At 42.0% G+C, this 19,465-nt stretch overlaps 1 protein-coding gene across 2 annotated transcripts in view; it reads right to left on the bottom strand.

The window, feature by feature from the left end:
• The window catches only part of Pdk1 (pyruvate dehydrogenase kinase 1), a 34,152-nt gene that overhangs the window by 9,857 nt on the left and 4,830 nt on the right, over nucleotides 1-19,465 (bottom strand). Inside the window, exons 3-8 of one of the 2 annotated variants that reach the window (XM_052723864.1) lie at nucleotides 16,566-16,637; nucleotides 10,966-11,150; nucleotides 10,627-10,716; nucleotides 8,809-8,886; nucleotides 7,254-7,330; nucleotides 5,654-5,752 (exon numbers count right to left, since the gene is read on the bottom strand). In XM_052723864.1, coding sequence (XP_052579824.1) covers nucleotides 5,654-5,752; nucleotides 7,254-7,330; nucleotides 8,809-8,886; nucleotides 10,627-10,716; nucleotides 10,966-11,150; nucleotides 16,566-16,637 — 601 coding nt within the window. The remainder of the gene's footprint in view (nucleotides 1-5,653; nucleotides 5,753-7,253; nucleotides 7,331-8,808; nucleotides 8,887-10,626; nucleotides 10,717-10,965; nucleotides 11,151-16,565; nucleotides 16,638-19,465) is intronic. The other variant, XM_052723865.1, reaches the window with a different exon arrangement.

Here is a 19,465-nt window from a genome sequence, read left to right as displayed (position 1 = left end):
AGAATCCCAGACGACATTTGAGTGAGTTAAAGGACACAGATCTTTGTACTAGTCTATCATTTTTCAAGTCAAGTAACCATATGGTAGACTGAATTAGTAATTAGCTTATGCATTATTTATAGTTTTCCTTTATAATTAATATGGACCAGTTTCCTAACCTATATTCTAATTTACTATATTCTCTTCTGTCATCTAAGTTGATGTTATATATTAATAAATATGCTTTTAGCATATGCACGCAATGAATAATATATCCAAAAAGCTACAAAGTAAATGGTTTATAGTTGAGTTTTCATATATTATTTAAGATGATAATGTATATACACTAGAAATATACTAAAAATTACATAGCCATTTTCATTTTCTGTGAGGTGCAAAGGACTGGGCCAAGCGCCGCCTGCCTCATACTATAAGCTACACTCAGAATCCTATTGTGATTTTCAGACTTAAAAAGTCTGCCTTGAGATATCATTTGAAGATCTGCCCCTCACACAGCTAGAACTAAGTAATTACAGTATCAAAGAACATAAGGACTTTATAAAGAACCTGTGTGTAGAATTATGCTTAAAACTCCTCTTGGCTCTGAACTTAAAGGCCTTGAAATTATTTATTTTAGTACAATAAATAAAAAGCTCTTGCCAGGTGGTAGTCGTACACGCCTTTAATCCCAGCACTCAGGAGGCAGAAGCAGGAGGATCTCTGAGTTTGAGGCCTGCCTGGTCTATAGAGTGAGTTACAGGCTACATAGAGAAACTCTGTCTTGAAAAAAAGTCCTGGGATGAGTATTTTCAGAGGCGAATTCCATGGTTGGCTGTCCTTCACTGGTGAGAAGTGTGGGTGTACTGAAAACCCTGACTGAGTGGTCAGCAGAATAGACAGTAAGGTGGGGGAGGGCCACAGAGATGGCTCACAAGTTAAGAGCACTTGTTTGTAGTGGGTAGCCATTCCAGCTTTGATCTGGAAGTTCCAACCCCCATTGAGACTTCGGCAACTGTCACGCCTACAAGGCGGGGCCAAGGGAGGCGCCAGGGGACCCGAGATCTGGATCGGCGGGCGCTCTCTGTGGCGGGACCCTGGACTGGAGAGGTGGACTGAGCAGAGCTCCAGAGAACACCGCTGGACTATGATACACCTTCCCCAGACTCCGCGACCTACCTATTCCTTAATTTGTAAGTTATGCCATTAAATAAATCTCCTTTTAACTACGTGGAGTGGCCTTAATAATTTCACCAATACTTGTTGCTCTTGCAGAGATCCTGGTTTGATTCCTAGCACCCACATGGTGGCTCACAACCATCCATACTCAAATTTCAGGGGATCCAGTACCCTCTTCTGATATCCAGGGGTACTAGGCATGCATGTATCACATAGATATACATGCAGGCAAAATACTCACACATGTAAGATAAATAAATCTAAAAACAGAATAGTAATAATAATAATGAAGATTAAGGGGAAGCCGCAGAGATGGCTCAGTGGTTAGAGCGCTCGATGTACCAAGTGTGAGGACCTGAGTTTAAGTCCCCAGAATCTGTACAAAGCACGGCCCAGGAGCACGTGCATGTAATCCCGGAGCTTCTGCAGCCAGGTGGGAAGCAGAACAAGGAGGACTGCAGGCTGGCTAACCTGGCTCACACAGGAGCAAAAACAGAGACCCTGTCTCATGCAAGGGATAAGGGGAAGACAGACACCCAAAGCTGTCCTCTGTCCTCCAAATGAGCATACCTGCTCTTAACTTACAAACGTACACCACCCACCCACCCACACGTGTGCGCACGTCCACCCACACATACAAGCATACACACACCATTGAAAGGTAGTTTTGAATAAATGTTTTCTGATTTCTTTTTGTCTAGCAAAAGACGAACTTTCTAGCCAAAGACCACACAAAACAGGAAGTGATTCCTCACCATCTCAGGAGAGCATGTGAGCTGAGCAGAAAGGACTGCGGGGCTGTGAGAAGCGGCCTGTTACCAGAGGCTGACTGGCAGTCTAAGCCGGTGAACACGGCGAGGCCTGGGGAACAACCTTTGCTTTGCAGCCAACGTGGTACACAGAACTGGCCAATTATATAAGGTACATAAAGTAACTCAGAGCAGTTTAAAAGATCTGAGTCCCAGGGGAAGGGAAGGAGGGATCGTGGGGAGGTGGATCTCAGTGTGGAGACTCAGGCAAGAGGAAGAACATTCTGGAAGCAACCACACTGAGAGAGATGTGAAAACAAAACAAGGCAACACTGTCTGAGACAAATGTGAGCCTGAGTCTGTGGCAAGAAAAGATCACGAAAGAGACGAGAGACGGTGAGAGGAAGGCTGGGGAAACAAAAAACGGGCCAGCTCACCTTCGGCCCACAAACCACCGTTCTCAAAGCATCTAGCTGCCAGCTGCCACTGCCGCCACCACCACACCACACCACCGCCACCGCCACCACCACAACCATCACCACAGCCACCACCACCACCATCACACCACCACCATCACCACCACACCACACCACCACCACCACCACCACCATACCATACCACCACCACCATCACCTCCACCACCTCCACCACCACCACCAGCACTCCCCACACACCACACCACACCACCACCACCACCACCACCATACCACACCACCACCACCACCACACCACACCACCTCCACCTCCACCACCACCACCACCACCACCACCTCCTCCACCACCACCAGCAGCACTCCCCAGCAGCACTCCCCAGCAGCACTCCCCACCCACCCCTGCCTTTCTTCCCCTTACACTGACTCTCTGAGCTAATTCACATGAATCCAGGCCCAGAGGAAAGGAACCTTCTTGACTCTGGTTGTCTGTTTGTTTGTTTGTTTTAAAAATGAAGCCAGGGAGATGGCTTCACAGTTATGAGCACTATCCAGATGCTCTTGTAGAAGACCGAGGTTTGGTTCCCAGCACCCACATGGTTGTTCACAACTATCCACAATTCTAGTTCCAGGGGATGCAGCACCCTCTCCTGAACTATGCAGGTACCATGCACACACACAGTATGTAAACATACATGCAAATAAAACATAAAATATACAATCTGAAAACAATTTTAGTCTGCACACGTCACACAACTTTTAAAGTAAACACATTGAATTGCCATATGCTTATGAATAAATAGCCAATAAAGAGTAATAGAAACCTAAGGAGACAGTATGGGTACAGGGAGCAGAGGAAAATAATAAGTAAATAAATTGTAATTTTAAATAAATAATGGTAATTACTACCTTCGGGGTGACAAAGAAATCAGACCAGAATAATAAAATGTGATATGAAATAATTTAAAAATAACTGATAATTAATAATTTTAATAAAATAAATGTGATACAGAATAATTAAAAATAGTAAGAGTTCTTAAAAAATCTAAAAGATACTAGAAATAAAATTTCAATAGAAGAGCAGAGAGTCTGTAGTCAGAGAAGGGGTTGGTGAGATGGCTCAGTGGTTACTGCCAAGCTTGCTGACCTGATTTCAATCCCAGAACCCAGGCTGATTCCCAAGGAAATGATGGGATGATGTTTAATATGACAATCAACCAAATAGGATCTCGACTACCTATAAGACAGTCTCTGGGCACGCCTGTGGGGGTACCTAGACTAGGTCCTTCTAGTCATGCTGGGGGTGGGGCGCGTGTCTAGTTTAGACTTCTTCTGGCAATGCCTATGAGAGATTATCTTGATTATGATAATTGAGGTGGAAAGACCCATCCTAAAAGTGGCCGGCCCCACCCCCGGTCTTGGGCTAGCCTGCAAAGGAAAAGGCTAGCTGAGTACCAGCATCCTAGCTATTTCCTGACCATGGATGACGCAATGTGGCCCGTTACCTGTGGCTCCTCTGCCATGCCCTCCCCAACACGATGGACTGGACCCTTTGACTAGGAGCCAAAACAACACTTTCTCTTTCAAGGTGCTCTTCCCAAAGATTTTACCACAGCAACAAGGGAAGAAAATAAGACAAATGAGTCCAGAGGTCCCAGAGAAAACAAAGGTCTATAGTGACTCTGATCACAGGGAATTCCAGAACACAATCCAGAAAAGGATCTAGGAACTTCTGTTAAAACAAAACCAATCACACAAAGAAGAGGAGCTGCAGTAAAACCTTCTGAACCTCGGGTGTTCTCAGAAGGAATAACCTGGGTGTCATCTGCAAAAACAGCAAAGGATGGACGGACCCCCAAAGTCACTCTTCCAACAGAGCACCACGAAAAAGGAAAAACTGTAATTCTGTCAGGATCAGGACCCTGAAAATGAACCGGGAGAGAGAGAGGCGCTTCTTGAAGAAAAGCACTGAACAGTAGCTCTCTCTGTGTGGTCTGGGCCTATGCTCCTCTAGCCTGCTCCCGGCCCCACTCCACTGACAGGCCAGCAGTATGAGACCAGCCACTGACAGCGTTCCCCAGCACCCTGCCACTTCTAAGTCTCAGGTCCCACTGGACAGCTGTCAGAAACAATCAGAAGTCATGGAACACTGTGAGTGAGGGCTTGGAGGATGTGGGCGAGCTAGAACAAATAACAGGCTAACCAAGAGTTTAGGACAGTGAGGGAATAAGATGGCCATCAGGTTTTGGAAACCTCGACCCTGGGAATCTAGAAGGCCATACTCTGAGGGCTATGCTCCCATCTAGGAAAGCCTCCAGAAGGCCTAAGCTCTCAACCCTACCCGACTGAGATCAGCCTGCACCCCACACTAAGTTACTCCATGTTGCATAAAACATGGTTTTTTAGACTGTGCCTTGCCCTGAGAGACTCCATTTCAAGGATGGAGGGCGAGTGGCCCCGGGGTGACATATAAATGAGAACTCTGAAAAGAATTATTTGCATTGTTTTCCCAGTGTTGATTTCATACATGGAACTGTAGGTTGCAAATAATTATCTCCAGAGTTCTGTAGGTACCTGGTGATCCTGTCAATTGGCACTTGAGGCTGGGTAGGGAAGGGACAAGTAAGTGTCCCACTGCTACATTCAAGAGAGCTAACGCCTCTCTACCAACCATCCCAGAAAGCAGTGCGTGCTATTTACAGTATAATCCTCAGAACGAGCAACGCCAGAACACTCCTCAGAAATACAGTAAGTACAAAGCAGCTAAGACAAGCTGTGAGCAGCATGCATAAATGGCCAGAAAGGACCGCTATTACACTCTGTATGTCACCTGACTGAACCTAAGCAAACAGCTCAATGAGAGCAGTGGGCCAGAGGGCTAGATCTCAGGACCCGTAGCTTTTATTCCCCGTGTGACCCTAAGCTCACCTCCGACCCTTAGGTTCCCACAACTATAAAATACAGCTAAAATCACATGTGCTCTAAGAAGCTGTGATGAACTGGAACAAAGCGGGTGGAGAGCACTGCTTGAACGTGAAGTGAGATTAACTCTCCCTCACACTGAAAGTGCCCAAACATTTGTGATTTTCACTCATCAAAGTCTGTCTCCGGGTGTTCCTTCAACCTGAATCATCTGGATTAAGGACCAGAATAGAAACAGACTCAAAAGATAATTCTATAATCTGCCAGGTAAACAAAGCAAAGTGCTTATTATCTAGTTGACTGAAATTCTTTCCCTTGAGAATAAATTATGTATTATAGAAATTAGACTTATACTATTTTTGCATGCCTTCACATCCATTAAAAAAAAAAAATTACCTTCACGGTCAAATCCTCCTCCCCCAGAGTGACATGAACTTGAATTGGGGGATAGACACCTTTGTCAGCATGGTGCTCCATGGTTGCTCTCATTGCATTCTGAAATACATTAGGATTACATTAAAGTACAGTTTAAAAAAAAAAAAAGCAACTACTTATAATTCTGAAACATAGGCACACTATTTGAATTTTAAGTTTTCTTTGTCATTGGTTTGAAGCTAAGAGAATTTACACCATAAAATGTTTTGACCAGTTTCTAGAAGATGTGAGGCACACAAGGCCAGCACTGCCTGAGCCTGGCATGGAACAGTAACAGGACATGTGGCACTGGAGTAGATCTGATGAAGGCCAGAGAAAGCTGTGACCGGATGTGGAATTAAGAGGGAGAGCCCTGGCCGCCAAGGACTGAGCAGACCTGGGGAGAGGAGACTGCACAGTTTAATACTAGGTTCTAGACAAAACCCACTGTCATGGGCATTATATAATACGCCACAGCTTATATAAAGTTGTACTAAGTATCAGAAGGTACGATCTTTACATGACTGAAATTTCAAGGGGAAACACAGTTCTAACATTTTTAGCCACTGGTGGGTTTCTGTAGGTGTTAGGTAGATTCTTAATTTGCCAAACAAAGTGCATTCTCCCCCCCTTACTTTCTTAGCTGTCTGTGCTATGGCACAAGTTCTTTCTTATTTTCTTTTGCTTTTGGATTTTCAGCCAGGGTCTTGCTAGGCAGCTCAGGATAGCTAGAGCTTGCACCCTTCCTGTCCCCACTTCAAAGCACCGGGATTATGGAGTTACAGTGTGTGCCACCGCACCTGGCCAGCCTGTTGGGATTTTGCATTATCTAACAGACCGCCATCTCTCTGTTCTTCTAGTCTGTTGCTGGCTGGAGAGTGGGCAGCTAAAGGAGGCGGCGACACAGGCCTGGTATAGGATAGCCATTATCAGCTGCAGGAACCAAACACAACTATCAACCACTTTCTTCTGACTAACAAGTGGGGGGAGGAAGCAGGGGTGGGGAACGGGAGACACAATTCTCAACATAACCAGCATGCTTTGATTGAGTTTTCTGAATCTGTTATAAACAGCAACTAGTTCTCTAAGTCCAATATAAACACCTTTCTAAGGAAAAAAACAGATCAAAGGCAATGTAAGTGGGGCTGGCTCAAGGGTAGAAAGTTGGGAATTACTATTCTAAATATTTGGGTTTATGAAAATATGAATATAACTCTAGTAAGCAACGATCGCGTGCTCTGCCATTTTGGCCATTCAGTACACCTTTCCCAATCTTCACAAGTTTCCCTGGAGAATATTACCCTAGTTTCAAAGAGGACACCAAGGTTCAGAGAGGTTGAATCATTTGCCCAAAGTCACATATTATGCAACAGAATAAAGATTCAACCCCAGGTCTGACTCCAGGGTCTGTATGGAGGCACCCATCTACATAGACACAGGCTCTCTTCCAGCAAAGTGGCACGCTACTGACATGAACCGGCACTCTTAACGAAATAGGAAGGCCAAAGGACTATGGGTCTTAGAACAGATTCCTAAGCTCAAGAAAGGACTGGCAAAGGTTATGCAATACTATTTTACAAACCTTGAACAGTTCAAACACCATGTGATAGAGATGGGATGGTACATAAACCACTTGTATTGTCTGTCCTGGTGAAATCGCTACAGAGCAGAAGAGAAAAATATGAAAGAACAGAGAGATGCGCTTAAAGCATTCTTAAGAATAAACTGGAGTGATGTGGAGAAAACATTAGCTTTGGAGGACGGCACTAAGGGTGGGGGGACTGTCACACCATTTCTTCACTGTCTTAGAGTTTGAACCCTGTACTCACACTTATGGATGACAAGGACAAGAACCCTGCTGCTATTCCTCAATCTGGTGTAAGAAGTTAGCCACCCATCTTCCTATGCTTTTCTATGACAGCAAGTGTCAAAAGAATTCAATCTTCAGGTAGGCCTGTACTTCCTAAGATGGACATCTTAGGAAAAACAATGTTTCACCTGAGTAGAACAATGTCTATTTTATTTCAGATATTTCTATGGATACAGCACTGGACTAAAAAATTTTAAAAAGTAGCATCATTTCTCAAGGGGTATATGTAACACAGACCTCTGGGAGAACCAATGGGTAAGACATCATATTTTTAGAGTACTTTGACCAACAAGTAATTGGGCTCTAATTCAAACAATAAACCACACTCTCCTCTGAACCCCTCCCACTCGGAAACACGAATGGGATATATTGAAACTGCGTATACAGCTCAAGCTCCCAAACTCTCATCTTCCTTCCTGGGTGGCACCCATCAGAAGAATCAGCGTGGCAGGAAACCACAAGAGATTCTACCTCAACTGGGTAGCTACGCCACCGTTCCCGACTCGGAGGTCCAGAATGCAGCTTAGTTAAAGCCTATTAAAACATATTTCGCCAGGCGGTGGTGGCGCACACCTTTAATCCCAGCACTCGGGAGGCAGAGGCAGGCGGATCTCTGTGAGTTCGAGGCCAGCCTGGGCTACAGAGTGAGTTCCAGGAAAGGTGCAAAGCTACACAGAGAAACCCTGTTTCGAAAAACCAAAAATTAAAAAAAAAAAAAAAAAAAAATGTATTTCCTCCCGTCACCTTCCCAAGGGATTATCTTAACCCAGGAGAGGCTTTCCCTTGTTAAACTACTACCATCCGTCTCCTTCCAAAACCCTGACCCCTTTATCCAAAGGCAGGGTGGAGAGGCCACCAGAGAGACGCGGAGGAGTGGATTCTTTGTCTTTCACACGCCCCGTCTCTGACTTCAACAATAAAAACTGACTTATAATGCAGGAAGTAGAAAAAGGGTAAACTCTGCTATGAGGGATACTCAAAAATTAAATATAATTTTCTTGTTATTTTTTTTTCTGTCTCTGAAAAAAAAGCAACGAATCAAAATTATCAGTTTAAAATAGAGCAAAAACAAAACAACAAAATATCTGTCCTAAGAATCAGACTAAATTATGTAAGTGTAGATGTGCACTGCACACATGTATCTTCTGCCTTCACACTCAGTGAAGAAGTTGATGGAAGAATCCATTACTGTTCAAGTCAATCTCAACTTGCTCCTTGGTCGTCAGAACAGGCATTACTGAGGACAGACGCCACCAGGCAGGCTTACCATTTAGTTCTTCAAGTTCTAGTTCAGGAGAGTTAACATAATACAAATCACAAAGCCGCCTAGCATTTTCATAGCCATCTAGTGTGAATCAAACAAAACAAAGAAGCATTAAATAAATTTACTTCTGTCTTATGCAACAAGAGGCCAACAGCAATGACAAATGAAAATTTAAAATTCTCTGCAGAAGAAAATACACTTTAACAATCCTAGTGAGGGGAAAGTCTTACGTGACAGAGCCCTCTGAGCCGTGAGAAAATAATGACAGCAAGGGCCACAAAAACTTAAAAACATCAGCATGGAAACACATACCATAAACAAAGCAAAAGAAAACCAGCAGGCTAACGAGATCGTTATTTGTACATTAAATACATATTTACACTATACATTTGCTTTTGAGACATCTCAAAAACAGTTTAGGAAGTGGACACCTTTATTACTTGGTAACTTTTTTGGGAAGCATTGAAGATTTAAATGCATAAAAATGTTTTTAACTCTAGGATTATTATTGTTGTTGTTGTTGTTGTTGAGGCAATGGACTTACTGTGTAACCCCAGCTGGTCTGATCTCAAATTCCCTGGCTGGCCCTGAACTCACAGAGATCCACGTGCCTCTGCTTCCTGAGTGCTGGGATTAAGGGTGTACACCACCATGTCTGGCAATTCTAAGATTCTTGCCTTATACTAGAAAATCACTATCTATTTAAGAATGTTCACGGAGATACTGTGAGTAACGAAAAGGAAAAAATGAAAACAACCTAAGTGTGTATTATAAGGAGGATAGGTTATGGCACTGTGTTACATTCTACAGAGCCATTCAAAAATGTGGGCTGTGTCCATATGGCTGTGAGTTTGTAGCAAAATGTCTGACACTCCATTTTCTAAAAGCAATAAACACCGTGGCTAGAGAGATGACTCAGCTATTAAGAACACAGGCCGCTAGCCAAGTGTGGTGGCACGCGCCTTTAAAACCAGCACTCAGGAGGCAGGGGCAGACGGAGCTCTGAGTTCCAGGGCAGCCTGGTCTGCAGAGTGAGATCCAGGACAGTGAGGGATACACAGAGAAACCCTGACTCAATCCCCAGTATCCACATGGCAGCACACAACCATCTTTAATTCTAGTTCCAGGAGATCACATGTCTTCTTCTAGCTTCCAAGAGTGCCAGGCAAGTACATGATGTACAGACATAACTGCAGGCAAAACACCCATACACTTAACATTTTTTTTTTGAAAATTTAAAAACAACAAAAACCATAAAACAATTGTGCATGTGATGTCAATAAAAAATGCTTGATAAGATGCAAATTTCTAGTTTCACTGGGAACTAGAAAGGCCAGAGTCAGAACCTGAATATTTTATTACATTGATTTTCTGTGTATGTGTGTGCATCTGTGGGCATGTGCATGTCAAGGGGCACATATGGAGGTCAGAGGGGCAACTTCTGGGAGTTAGTGCTCTCCTCACAACTAGGGAGTTCTGGGGATTAAATTCAGGCTTTAAAGCTTGGCTACATGTGTCTCTACACTAAGCCATCTCCGTGGCCCCTTTTTTAGGAGGGATAGGGAAAAGATTTAAATTTTCTGAAGCAAAACAGATTAAATACACTTAGTCATATCACCAAACTTTACTTACTAACAGAGAATTCTATCAGGAGGGCATTTACCTCACGTACTGCACAATTCATGTCATGAAGTGCTTTCCAAACCTAACGTTTGTTCCTAACATTTTTCTCTCATGACATAAGCAATAGTTACAAGGAAAGGACAACACTCGGCACTTTGGTGATGTTCGCATCCTTCTAGAAAGGACGAATGCACTTACCTTTAATAACTTCGACTACATCACAGTTTGGATTTATGCTTCCAATGTGTTTTCGATGAGATGGGCTTCCTTTTCCACCAAACAATAAAGCTATCAAAAGTGAAAAGCCAGGTGAAGTGCATTTACCTAACACCCCCTACCAGATCTAAATGATGTTGCTCTAAATGGTACCAAACAGTGGAACAAATATTTTCCTTAAGCGTAAAGATGACATTTTAAAGTCAATAAAATGCCTTCTTTGTACAGGAGTAATGTTCACTTTAAAGGGACATTTTCTAAATACACTTAAGAGCGCAACACACATTAACTGACTACTACTTTCAACTCTGGGACACTTACAGTGCTGGTTGAGTAACATTCTAATTGAAATACGACTCATGTAGAACCGATCCAAAAAGTACTGGACATTTTGACTGGTGACAGGATCCACCCCGAAGCTCTCCTTGTATTCGGTCACACCCTGGGCCATGGTTGGAATAACATCATTGTGCCGGTTTCTGATCCTTATCACTGTGTCTGTGAATCTAAACAAACCTCTCTGTCAAAACATCCAAATATTTTGACAAGTGACTTTAAGATACAAGTTGCAGCTACAACAAAACCACTAGTTCAGAGAAAGGAGCGTCAGTGAAGGCTTTCCCACACTTGTGTAATACATTTCAGGTCATAAAATACACCAGATCTGTAAGGTACAAGGATCTCCAAATATAAAACCCATACGGCTGCCACACTACTGTGAACAGTTTAAGAGTTCCCTTTATCCATTGTTATCTAAGCATCTGAGGCTCACTAAAGAGGACAGCATTCCAGAGACACACTGAAAACAAAAGGACCCTTGCTTCTAGGGAAACACTCCACAGTGAGTCAGGATGAGTAAGCCAAAAGAGTCAGCTGTGGATCTCCTCCCTAGAGTCAAAGAGAGAAGAAACCACTAGGAACAGAAAAGCAAAAAGAACTCTGATTTCAACCACCCTGAATTTACAAAGTGGATAAGAAAAAGAAAATTGTTGAATTAAAAGAGATTTTTCAAATCATACTGTCTCCTTATTTCTGTCAATTTAGAGAAAAAGACAAAAGACAGAAGTCTTAATTGCGATGTAACAAAACCAATCTCATAACCTAGCCATTAGGATTCACACTTCTAAATGAGTGCTTTCCCAAGGCATCAGCTTGAGTACTATTTAACTTACTCCAATGATTTTCTCACTGCTTAAAACACTTGGAATTCTTAGTTGATAATAAACTTCAAAAGCAAGCTATTAAGACAAATCATAATTTTAAAAAATTCCTCAAAAACAACAAACAACTGGAAATTATAATCCTCTCGTTTGTTTCTCTCTTTAAAACAAAAACTGTTGAGCAGGGTATAGTACACTTTGTAATTAATACAAGTTTTTGTGTGTTTATTTCGGACCAGGCAGTCAGGACAAAAAGCGCTGTTTACATATGGCATTCCAATGTGGTGCACGTACATCCACATAAAGCCTGAGAAAGCTTTAAAAAGAAAAAGGATTCTAGATACAAAGTCAGAGCCAAGAGTAGTGGGCCACGTTACGGAGACTCATCCCCTGGCTGTGGCATTTGAGCCTGAGCTGCAGTATATCCCATGCCCGCAGTCTCACACAGGCCACGGTACAAAGAGGTGTCTCCCAGCCGTGCACTGCATGGCGGGTTTAGGGTTTTTGCTCATGCACACAGAAAAGGGCTAGAGATACACAGTAAGGGCAGGTTCAGACACAAAGGCCTCTGAATGGGTCACAGTTGTGTGTTCAAAAAATGTGTGAAGGCTTGAGAAAAGAGAAAGGGTAGAAACAGTCATAGATTTAAAAAAAGATTTAAAAATAATAAAATCCTTAAAAAGGGAATAGAGTAAAAAAATATGATAAGCCACGTAAAGATGGGAAATATACAGAGTCTGCACTCTATATTTTATCGTGTTGTCTTTGGATTTTTTGACTGTTAAGGGGTGAATGATAACTGCTGAGAGACATTTGATTGTGAAAGCTACTAAATTAAACCAACCTATATTTTTAAAAAACATCTTGACTCCAAAATTTAAGTCAAAAAGTATGTCCCATTGAGGAGAGGAAATGAGAGGCTATGGATTCATTCCAGGTTAAGAAAATAAGGTTTGACCAAGGAAGACCCCCTGAAATCCTGACTACAGACATGGGAAAATAAACCTAAAATAACTACAAGACATGTGATGTATATTTTACCTGCTCAAACACATAACAAATATCATCTTTGGCTGACTTGTGTATAACACAATTTATATAGATAGGTATGTTACCTCTAAAAATTTATATATTTTCAGAACAAGGGGACCAGACACCAATAAAACAGTCCAAGTGATCCAGCATCCAAAACAGCTTCAAGGCTGCTGACTGAGATGATCCAGGTTCATGGAATACTCCAGCCAAGACTTAACAATTATCCTGACTTTTTTCAGGGTCCCTCAAAATTACCAGCACCCACCACTCAACAGGATGTAGTCTAGAAAACTATGTCCACGTTCCCAAAATATTGATTATAAATGTTTGTTTTTATTTAAGGGGTGTTGGTTATAAATTGTTATTGATCATAGTCAATTGCTTTCTAAAAGAAGAAAGAGGGATATGATATAGAAATGATGGGGGGAAACGGTAAATTATTATGATGGGGGAAAAGAGTAGATTATTGACTCTATTTTAATCCAAAAAACAACAGTTAATCTCAAAACATTTTACATTGGTATGGATTTTAGTTTATTGATACAAATTTAAAGTTAATTTTGTTATACTGTATGTATATTTTTACTCTTGTCTAAGGTATTGCATTTATGCAGCTCAATTAAAATGTAATATATAATTAAGAAATACAGATTAATAGTCATCTATAATAGTCAAACTTATAGTCATGTTAGTTAGGTTTTCTAAGTATACAAAAAATATTTCAGGTAGACAGGTAATCTTCAAACACTTCAAAGACCTATAGAATATGACATTTAAAATGTTTTAATAACTTAGACTTTTCATGACAGTGAGACACGTCTGCTCCTGGCAGCACCAATGTACTCCAGAGAAGATGATGGACACCAAAGAACCTCCATATGGAGTTTTTTGTTTTGTTTTTTTTGTTGTTGTTTTGTTTTGTTATGGCAAAAGCTAGCCATATGGACAAAGAAATTGCCCTTGCCTCAATTGCTGACAGTTACTGTCCAAACTGGACCAGCAGGACATGAGAAAGGTGACTGCCAAATTTTGCCAAGACAAGACTGGACAGTCCTTCAAATTTCCCTGCTTCCCAAAACAACTGTCAGATATTCTAGGCCTGTAGGCTGAAGATGGATGCCCCAACATTACAGAGAAACTTTGAGTGACTGTCTAGGCAGCCTGATGTCCCTGTCATTAGGTAACATTTCATCATTCTGGAGTCTTTGATTGAGTTGAAGACTAGATAGTCATAGTTATAATTTTTCTTAGTTATGATGAAAGGGTAAACTAGATATAAAACTCTGGACTCACAAAAATAGGATGGATAAATTTTGCCAAATACAAACAGACTGGATATTGTAATTGTAATTCTTACTTGATAGAAAAAAAAGGGGGAAATGCTATGGAATAATCCTTCTGTTCACTGTGTGAACATATGTCACTATGATTGGTTCAATAAACAAGCTGACTGGCCAATAGCTGAACAGAATAAAGTTAGGCAGGAAAGCCAAACTGAGAATGAGGGGATGAGGAAGGTAGAGTCAGAGGAAATGACAGCCAGACACAGAGGGAGCAGGAGATGAACACACCATAGTAATAAAGGTACTGCCACGTGTCAGAGCGTAATTAAGAAATATAGGTTAACTTGAAATGTAAGAGCTAATTAGTGATAAGCCTGAGCTATTGGCCGAGCATTTGTAATTAATATTAAGCCTCTGAGTGATTATTTGAGAGTGGCTGCAGGACAGGGAAACTCTGCCTACATAGCAACTCAGCTGCAATCCCAGGCAGAGACTGAAACAGGCAAATCACTGTGGACTAGAAGCCAGATTGGACTAGAAGCCAGGATGGGCTATACAATGATTTCCAAGAAAGCCTGGGCCACTGTCTCAGACTATAAAAGCTGGTCTGGGGAGACAGCTCAGTTAGTAAAGTGCTTGTTGCACAGGCATAATGACCTGAGTTCAGTCCACACACACTTGTATAAAAACAAGCATGGTAGCACACATCTGTAATCCCAGTCCCGGAGAAAAAGAAGGATTCCTGGAGTTCACTGGCCAACCATGCTAGCCTAATTGACTCTCTAAGCCACAGTGGGTGCCAGATACTGCAAATAATCCACAGATTACTGATACAGGAACTATTTATTAAAAATATTATATTGAGAACAACTCACTAAACAGGATAAGGCAAATCGGTCGCAGAGTCCTGGAAGGCCGATCTGCAGTTAGTCCCCACCATCCAAGCCCATGAGGGAGAGAAGAGAAGGGGCCTGCATACCTGGCCCTCAGGTCTTAAGCTAGCTCAGAGGCCACACCCTAGGGGCTGGAACCTCAAGGTCATAGGTGGAACAGGTACCCACTATAAGACCCCATTTCAAATAGGCAGATGGCAAGTGTTCTAGATGCTGACACCTGAGTTTGTCCTCTGGCCTCCACACACATGCACAGGAACCTGCCTATGCATGAACATGCACACACAAACTTTTTAAACTTTAAAAAAAATTTTTTTTGAAGAATATAGGCCAGGTGATGGTGGTGCACACCTTTAATCCCAGCACTCAGGAGGCAGAGGCAGGCAGATCTCTGTGGAGGCTACCCTGGTCTACAAAGTGAGTTCTAGGACAGCCAGGGCTACAACACAGAGAAATCCTGTCTTGAAACCTCCGCCCCCCGCCAACCATAAAAAAGAATCTAGATGTTGGATGTTTTCAAAAGGTTCTACAGTAGTGGTAGCATTGATAGAATATTCTATCATTTACCTTTTGCTTTGTTCCTAGTCCCGCCATTTACTAGCTACAAGACCCCAAGCCACAACCCTATTTGTGCATAAATACACTATCTCAGTAGAGTTGTTTTAAACACTTAAGTGTCACTCACCTAGAGAGTGATCTTCTGCTGAATATTACTTTCAAACCAAAAACACGTTTGAAAACTGCAGTAGTGCCATCCTTTTAAAAGACGGTCCAAAAATAAAGTATGACACATTCTGAGGACAATGGTCTTTACACTCTAATAACATTCATGACAAGCAGATCACTGCCAAGTAACTAGCTGGGTTTATCAACTCTGGCGTGTAGGCTGTGAAGGTGAGCACAGGAGTTACAAGATCTTGTAAATCACAGACCACAGAAACCCAGAGCTGTTTTTTAATAGTCCTTCTAGATAACAAAAGAAGCATAAGCAATTGTCATGTTTCAAAATTAGAGATCTTAGAAGGAAAATACAGACTTGTAAGCTTTTCCTCAAAAACAGAAAATTTCCAATTATTCAGGTGGCATCTGCACACATCAATGAGCAGTGGGAGCCGAGGTGGCTGTCCCTTTGGAACTGGCATGCCCTCCTCAGATTAACAGACAGGTGGCATGCAGGTCACATCTAGACTTTCACTGATCATCACATCTGAATTGCCTCTTCTTACTGTAAAAGGGACCTGGAGCATGTTTTACATCCAGGCCAGCTCTGTGGTCTATACTGTCTTCTTGTCTTCAGTATCTATGTGGGCTGCTATAAATGGATACGGTAACTATGCTATGAAAGAAGCCTTGCTGTTTATAGCCTTTAATCCCAGCACTCGGTACACAGAGCCAGGAAGATCTCTGTGAGTTCGAGGCCAGCCTGGTCTACAGAGCGAGATCCAGGACAGGCACCAAAACTACACAAAGAAACCCTGTCTTGAAAAACCAAAAAAAAAAAAAAAAAAAAAAAAAGAAAGAAAGAAATAGGATCATACAATTACACTTACTCATAAATAGTTTTAGCATCTTCAGCACTTTTGTCCTTAAAATCAAGGAGCTCCTGAAGACTCTGGATATACCTAAAACACAAATCAAAGAGCTGAGTTTATTCATATTACGAAATTAGCACACAGGATATTTTTAATATTTTATAATTTTAAATTTAGAATACTCCTATAAATTATGGTTGAAGTAGGATTGCTGTTTTGTTTTTGTTTTTCTTCTCTTTTTGTTTTTTTTTTTTGTTTTTTTGTTTGTTTGTTTTTGTTTTTTGAGACAGGGTAAAATGCAGGCCAGGTATATACCACCAAGCCCTGCTTCAGGTGGTATGGGGAATCAAATCTGGGCTTTGTGCATGCCGAGCAAGCACTCTATCAGCTGAGCTACAGACTGGTCCTGAAATAGGATTTTTACCCCCACTAGCATTTAAACCAAGTTCTAGGTACATGGTAAAAAGTATATATTTTCAGGCTGGAGAGATGGCTCAGTGGTTAAGAACACTTTCTGCTCTTTCAGACAACATAAGTTCAGTTCCCAGCACCCACAGAGGAGAGCTTACAACCACTGTGACACCAGCTCCAGGTGACCCGATACCCTCTCCTGTTCTCTGTGGGCATCCACACACTGCATACAACCATGCAGACAGACAGACAGACAGACAGACACACACACACACACACACACACACACACACACACACACACACACATATAACTCTTTACAAAAAAAGGGGAAAAAAAGTGCACACATATTTTTACCATTAAAATCATAGATAAGGGCCAGATGTGGCAGCATATGCCTTTTGCCCCAGCACTTGGGAAGCAAATAGATCTCTGTGAGTTCAAAGCCAGCCTTGTCTACATAGCAAGTTCCAGGACAGCCAGATCTAAATAGTGAGACCCTGCCTCAATAACAAAACTTAAAAAGCAGATGTTACTAAATATTTGTTTATATTGTAAAGATGTGTCTCTGCCTAAGGCATCTTCTGATTGGTTTAACAAAGAGCTAAATAGCCAATAGCTAGGCAGAAGAGAGTAGGCGGGACTTCCAGGCAGAGAGAGAGACTGGGAGGAGGACTCTAGGCATGCGGATTCAAAGGAGACAGCGGGAGAACAGGATGTACAGTATGGAGAAAAGGTAACACTACATGGCAGCATGTAGGTCAATAGAAACGGGTTCATTTAAGTTCTAAGAGCTAGTTGAAAACAAGCCTAAGCTAAGGCCGAGCTTTCATAATTACTAAGTTTCCATGTTGTTATTTGTGAGCTGGTGGCCCAAAGAAGAATCCGACTACAAACAGACAAGGACTGGAGGATGCAGTGTGGTGGGAAAGCATTTGCCCAGTGTATATATACCCCTCAACACACACATAAGCACAGGTCAGTAGGTCAGATTTGAGTTAGGAGTTTAAGATTTACATTCTAAACCCTACAAGTTCTTTAATCTTTCATATCCCACTGCATATTAGATTATAAATACCACATCATGAGAACTGAACTGTCACTCCTCACTGTGATCATGGGTAAATGTTTGTCTTAGTCACAGCAAAATGAGGGGTACACCTTGCTCTAAGAATCTAACTTAAGTGTAAGTGTTTGTGTTTTAAAACCTTAATTGTAAATGTTTAGATCCAGTCAACAAGTACTTACTGAAAGCCTACAATCTACCATATACAAAACACAAAAGCCATTAAAATATAAGTTTTTAATTTACCCAACAATTCAAGGTAGGAGAGCACTTAGTTAAGACAAAATGAGAAAGGCCATAATAAAGGCACCATAGGGCCAGGGCTGAAAATACCTCCACAACCATTCGGGTATGTTTACAGTGTAAATCCTGCACAGTATGCCTGGAAGCACTTCACACTGCCCCAACTTTGCGGGGATGGGACAAGGAAGGGACCTTTGACATCTGGAAATCCCTGAGCCAGTCTGACAGTGGCCCTGGTGCAGTCAAAAGCCCAGTGGTTCTCATAGCTATCACCCTGCTGTAGCCCTGAAATTTCTCTGGGTTGGCAAGAAAAAGTCTTGTCTTTAGGAGGTATTTAAATCTCTCCCCCTTGTGAGGCAAAACCAAATTTCAAAAAGCAGTATAAGCTAGTTTTCATGAAGAACTGTAAGGAATGGGAAAGGCTTCCTTTCTCACTTAACTACATGAACTAGCCAACCCCTGGGGACCAACATGAAGCAGTCATTCTTCTTCTGCTTATTTACTATTTATTTCCACTGTGTGCGTGTGTGTGTGTGTGTGTGTGTGTGTGTGTGTGTGTGTGTGTGTGTGTGTGTGTTCCTTCAGAGGCCACAAGAGCTTGACAAATCCCCAGAGCTGGAGTTACAGGCAGTTATGCATGGCCTGACCTTGGTCCTCTGGAAGAGCAGTGAACACTTTTAAGCCAATTTCCCAGGCCCGTGTTTATCTCCTTTTGATAATGACTTATTTTTAATTATGTGTACATATGTTGGGGAATATGTGCACATGTGAGTACAGAGGTCCTCAGAGTCCAGAAGGTGTTGGATTCCTTGCAGCTGGGCGAGTTACAAGTGGTTGAGAACTCCCCAGTGTGGGTACTGAGGAAAGAACTATAATATCTACAAATAGAAAAGTAGCATCTCCATTGATCATAATGGGGAAATGTTTTGCAGTTACTTTTTTTCCCCACTTAATACTTGACTCTGGCCATTCATACAAACAAAAATTTTGCTTAATATTTTTCCCCCTGGCATGGCAGCTTATGATTTTAATGCCAGCACTGGGGAGGCAGAGGCAGGAGGGACCTCTGTGAGTTCAAGGTCAGCCTGGTCTACAGAGTGAGTTTCAAGCTAGCTAGGAATACACAGTGACCCTGACTCAAAAAAACCAACAGAAATCAGCTTTTAGTTGGACATGGCAGCATACACCTGTAATCCCA

The sequence above is a fragment of the Peromyscus californicus genome, unplaced genomic scaffold, assembly GCF_007827085.1.
Source record: "Peromyscus californicus insignis strain IS unplaced genomic scaffold, ASM782708v3 Scaffold_7__1_contigs__length_154581171, whole genome shotgun sequence".
Taxonomy (NCBI): Eukaryota; Metazoa; Chordata; class Mammalia; order Rodentia; family Cricetidae; genus Peromyscus; species Peromyscus californicus.
The sequence above is the reverse complement of the archived record's forward strand: the minus strand, read 5'-3'. Positions and strand labels throughout refer to the sequence as shown.